We start from the raw sequence: 5916 nt of genomic DNA on the forward strand, positions 1-5916 counted from the left end.
ATTTAATCATTGCTAAACAGATAATTTGCACAGAAGTGTACAAATAGATACTAGTGTACTAATAGTACTGATAATAGTATACTAGTACTACTATATATATATAGTAGTACTGATAATAGATACTAATAGTGCCAAAATACCATAGCTGCATATAGTACCAGTTGCTTTAGTTAAAATACTCTCCTACATCATGAAGGAAGGGGCTGTTCTCTCTTTGAGCAAATACTATTATTTCTCATGGCCTCTTTGACAGACACGTCATGTTAAAGTCAGTCCTTATACAACAGGCAGCTGTCATGGTGGACTCCTGAAAAGGTTGGCTATGTATTGAATGTTCGCATGTTTTTGCCTGCAATGTAAGAGAATGATGTGGTTAATAATGCAATATATGAATCTCAGATAAAGATTTAATGAATACTAAGCAAGGGTCGTCCTTTCTGCATGTATGAATAACTTAAATGCTGCCATATTTTGTTAATATACAGTACCCTATTTTACTTAAACAATGGCTGTGTCTCAATTTAGGGGCAGCTTATTTGGTCTTCCTGTTTTAGAAGTGGTGTCTCAATAGGCAGAGACCTTCTGAAGGCTTACTGTCACCAACAATATTTATTAAGGGAGCATTTCATCATTTAATGTTGTATTGACATTAGGATTGATTTGCTATGGACTACCACAAATAAAGTAATCCAAAGTTAGTTATGTTATCTATTTACAGTGAGAGAGAGAGAGAGAGAGAGAGAGATTGAGAGTGTGTGTGTGTATGAGGGACCACATGAAACGTCCCTTTTCACTCAAGCAATTAACCCAACACAAACTAATCGAGACAAACACTCAAAATCCCAACGTGAGACGTTGCACACAGAGGCTAAACTCATAAATGGCATCTTACTTCCCCCGTGTGTCAAAGTAGGATATAAAGGCTTCCTTTTTCCTGAATCAGGTGTCTCACAGTCTCACATAATTGATTGATTTTTATTTATTTTTAAGACAGGGACAAGGTACAGTAGACATTTACCCTATAGAATAGGGAGAGATGCACTGTACAAGGTTATAGCTAGACAGCTAATTTCCACCCGCAGTCCCTGGGCAAATAAATATACAGTCTTCAAATAGTGGGGCAAATAGTACACAGTAGGAAAGTTACATACATGCTGTAGAAGGAATACAAAAAAAGTTATATAGCACATATTTCACTCATTCCTATACCCACATCCCAACCTCCCCAGACCCTTAAAAAACAAACCCTAAGTACAGCCCCCATACATATGTGCCACACACACACACACACACACACACACACACACACACACACACACACACACACACACACTGAGGCGCCATGGTTCACGTTAAGACAGAACCATTTAGCCCACTGTACTATATGCTAGTATATCCATACTATACACTCATATAGTGATGTTGTTATTATCCAAACCTCCTCCAAATAAGAACCCTTGAAGTGCGCCCCCTGGCGGTCCCTCAGCAGAATGACCCTCCCGTCCACTACTTCTCCATGCCAGACGGGGTTGGGTGCGCCCCCTGGCGGTCCCTCAGCAGAATGACCCTCCCGTCCACTACTTCTCCATGCCAGACGGGGAGGGGAAGTGCGCCCCCTGGCGGTCCCTCAGCAGAATGACCCTCCCGTCCACTACTTCTCCATGCCAGACGGGGAGGGGTGCGCCCCCTGGCGGTCCCTCAGCAGAATGACCCTCCCGTCCACTACTTCTCCATGCCAGACGGGGAGGGGAAGTGCGCCCCCTGGCGGTCCCTCAGCAGAATGAACCTCCCGTCCACTACTTCTCCATGCCAGACGGGGAGGGGAAGCACAGACCTGAGAGCTCCGGATCCATTTTAGCTGTTAGCTGAACAGCAAAGAGAGAGAAACCCCAACCCACTTCTATCCAACCCACTTCTATTCCTCCAAAGCTGCATCTTCGCACCGGGGAGCCCGAGGAGGGGGCTGAGTCCGTCTGGAGGATGTCCCGACATGAGGGTGAGTCCAGACCAGACGCGTCCGTGGGGTTTTGTAACTAGCTTGCCCACCTAGCCCTGTGGCTAACCGTCTCAACTGGGTTGCGTTTTGTAACCATCTTGAGCACCTAGCTCTGTGGCTAACCCTCTGAACTGGGTTGCTAGTTTGTATCTGGGCTCATGATGATGGCGGCCACCATGAATCCTCCACCTTTTACCCCTCAACCTCCTTCTACTGCTTCAATCTGTTTAAATGTCCACTTAGAGTTTGTGTCTCAAATAAACACTACTTTACCAAGAGGCCTTTTGATCCACGTTGCTAGGTTAGCTAGCTAGCATGCTAATGTGACCAGGACGTTAGCACCAGTACTAGTTAGCTAGCATGCTAGCATGCTAATGTGACCAGGACGTTAGCACTAGTACTAGTTAGCTAGCATGCTAATGTGACCAGGACGTTAGCACCAGTACTAGTTAGCTCCCTAGCTAGCATGCTAATGTGACCAGGACGTTAGCACCAGTACTAGTTAGCTCCCTAGCTAGCATGCTAATGTGACCAGGACGTTAGCACTAGTACTAGTTAGCTAGCATGCTAACGTGACCAGGACGTTAGCACCAGTACTAGTTAGCTAGCATGCTAATGTGACCAGGACGTTAGCACTAGTACTAGTTAGCTAGCATGCTAATGTGACCAGGACGTTAGCACCAGTACTAGTTAGCTAGCATGATAATGTGACCAGGACGTTAGCACTAGTACTAGTTAGCTAGCATGCTAATGTGACCAGGACGTTAGCACTAGTACTAGTTAGCTAGCATGCTAGCGCTAGCCAGTCATCCCCTAGCCCTGTTAGCATGCTAGCTCGCCTAGCCCAGACCATGGCCTTTTCCCGAGAGAGAGAGAATAGTCATAATACAATAATGTGTTTTATTTTGCCAGAAAGCAGACCTTATTTTGTCACTTAGTGTCAACCAGACGTGTGACACCGGTGACAGTGAATGCACTGTCATCAAGACACGGTTAGCATTAGCTTCGTTAGCTACGAGGCCTCCCTCAGTGTCAACGGACACATCCGGGTCCTGGTGGTAGTCTGAACACACCAGGCCAGACAGGACTACCCTCGTCTTCAATCTCACGGGTAACTTTCAATTAGCCAACTAAAGCTAATCTATTAGCTATCCTAAGCTAGGCCAGGCTAGCTAGCTAGCTCGGTGCTAACCATGCTAACCATGCTACATACCTAGCTACATAGCACTAGTTAGTTTGAAATAAAATCTTTAGCCAGGATGGTTCTAGCTGTCTGGAACACATATAGATGGTTCTAGCTGTCTGGAACACATATAGATGGTTCTAGCTGTCTGGAACACATATAGATGGTTCTAGCTGTCTGGAACACATATAGATGGTTCTAGCTGTCTGGAACACATATAGATGGTTCTAGCTGTCTGGAACACTTATAGATGGTTCTAGCTGTCTGGAACACATATAGATGGTTCTAGCTGTCTGGAACACATAAAGATGGTTCTAGCTGTCTGGAACACATATAGATGGTTCTAGCTGTCTGGAACACATATAGATGGTTCTAGCTGTCTGGAACACATATAGATGGTTCTAGCTGTCTGGAACACATATAGATGGTTCTAGCTGTCTGGAACACATATAGATGGTTCTAGCTGTCTGGAACACATATAGATGGTTCTAGCTGTCTGGAACACATATAGATGGTTCTAGCTGTCTGGAACACATATAGATGGTTCTAGCTGTCTGGAACACATATAGATGGTTCTAGCTGTCTGGAACACATATAGATGGTTCTAGCTGTGTGGAACACATACAGATGGTTCTAGCTGTCTGGAACACATATAGATGGTTCTAGCTGTCTGGAACACATATAGATGGTTCTAGCTGTCTGGAACACATATAGATGGTTCTAGCTGTGTGGAACACATACAGATGGTTCTAGCTGTCTGGAACACATATAGATGGTTCTAGCTGTCTGGAACACATATAGAGGTTATAGTTACTAGACATGTCACATTGGTACTTGTTAGCTAGTTTGTCACTGAATGGGGCCACAGAATGGATGGTTGTGAATGGGGACACAGAATGGATGGTTGTGAATGGGGCCACAGAATGGATGGTTGTGAATGGGGACACAGAATGGATGGTTGTGAATGGTGACACAGAATGGATGGTTGTGAATGTGGACACAGAATGGATGGTTGTGAATGTGGACACAGAATGGATGGTTGTGAATGTGGACACAGAATGGATGGTTGTGAATGGGGACACAGAATGGATGGATGTGAATGGGGACACAGAATGGATGGATGTGAATGTGGACACAGAATGAATGGGTGTGAATGGGGACACAGATTGAATGGGTGTGAATGGGGACATAACCTACACAACTATGATCTGATGATTCTGGATGCAATGTTAGGGCTGGTTGTGAGTTAGTAGGATGATAGTTGCCTCATTCAGAGGGTAAGTCTCTATTGACTGTATGGTTGCATAAGCATTACTGTACTCTGCTATCTTCTAATGTATTTCAAAAGAAAAAAAACTGAAGAGGAAGTAGGCTAGTAGAAACTGATCTCTCTTAATCAAACTATACATGACAACAATACCGCACGCTTGTCCCCTTGTCCTTTTAAATCACCCTGGCATTATCTGGTGCTTCGTACAGTGATGAGTGCCAAATAAAGTGTCTGTTTTACAATGGAATGGTTATAGTCTATAGAAATGCAGACGGGATGACAGGAAGTTCTTTTGATGCCCCAGTGGGAATACCACACCAACCGCGCCTTCAAATTGAATAAGGTTGTCATGTGCGCCCGCTGGCGGGTCAGTAGCCTGGCATCGCCATGCCGATCACGTGAGGTCACATCCTGTTTCTGTCCACAGATCGGTCTGGTCACGCTCGACCTGGTTGGGCTTATCACAACCATGTATCTAACATGGGGCGGGTTTGATACGATGACTGTGTAACCACCAATCACATCCATTCATCTAATATGGGGTGCGTTTGATACGATGACGCGATGGCTCAACCCACGTCTCGTTGGTCTGACCGGTGGTGGTAGGTCTATCCAGTTGCGTCCAGTCTAGGCGTTGTGGTCTGCGCCCGTTGACGACGCCCCTCTGAGATCGAAAATTAACCGAGAGTTTCCTCATTGGTCCAGCGATGCCAGGCCCGGGAGCAAGCCCCTCGTGGGCCAGTAAAGCGATAGAGACGCGGTGACACCTGCGACAGTGGTGCCGTTGACTCCGGACACCCAGCTCAGCTCGGCTTGACCAGCAGGGGTCGCCGTGGGGTGAGTTTAGGGGGTGGGGTGAGTGTAACCGGGTTTTAATATCAGGGGGGCGCCATGGAACCCGTGACATCAGCATCCAAACAGGACGGCGTGGCCGGCGTCACTAGATGATACGCCTTATGATGTCTGGAACGGCGCAAAGGGACGGTCGGAGGACAGATGAAAAGCTGTTTCTCTTTCTCTCTCTCTTTATCTCTCTCTCTTTCTTTCTCTTTCTCTCTTTCTTTCTCTTTCTCTCTTTCTCTTTCTCTCTCTCTTTCTCTCTCTCTTTCTCTCTCTCTCTCTCTTTCTCTCTATCTCTCTGTCTTTCTCTCTCTTTCTTTCTCTTTCTCTCTTTCTTTCTCTTTCTCTCTTTCTTTCTCTTTCTCTCTCTTTCTCTCTGTCTTTCTCTCTCTATCTCTCTCTCTTTCTCTCTATCTCTCTCTCTCTCTGCTTCGTTCTCTTGCTCTTCGTGTTATCGACGCTCGTGTCGCCCGTCTAACGTTCCTTTAACATTTGCGTTCGCCGCTCGATGCTGTCAGACGACCAAATGAAATCAGACGAAACGCACGCACCCCCTCGGCCATGTCGATTGAGTTAATGTGCACACGCACTCACACACTGGCCTCTGTGTGACCTTTAACCTGGGTG

The 5916-nt window shown here is 45.9% G+C and overlaps 1 protein-coding gene across 1 annotated transcript in view; it reads left to right on the top strand.

Annotated features, from left to right (window-relative positions):
• Positions 1-1832: 1832 nt before the first annotated feature.
• Positions 1833-5916, top strand: part of kcmf1 (potassium channel modulatory factor 1) — a 12147-nt gene continuing 8063 nt past the window's right edge. Inside the window, exon 1 of the mRNA XM_084461271.1 lies at positions 1833-1996. Coding sequence (XP_084317397.1) covers positions 1981-1996 — 16 coding nt within the window. The 5' untranslated portion in view covers positions 1833-1980. The remainder of the gene's footprint in view (positions 1997-5916) is intronic.

The sequence above is a fragment of the Borostomias antarcticus genome (assembly GCF_949987555.1).
Source record: "Borostomias antarcticus genome assembly, chromosome: 2".
In the NCBI taxonomy this organism is placed as follows: Eukaryota; Metazoa; Chordata; class Actinopteri; order Stomiiformes; family Stomiidae; genus Borostomias; species Borostomias antarcticus.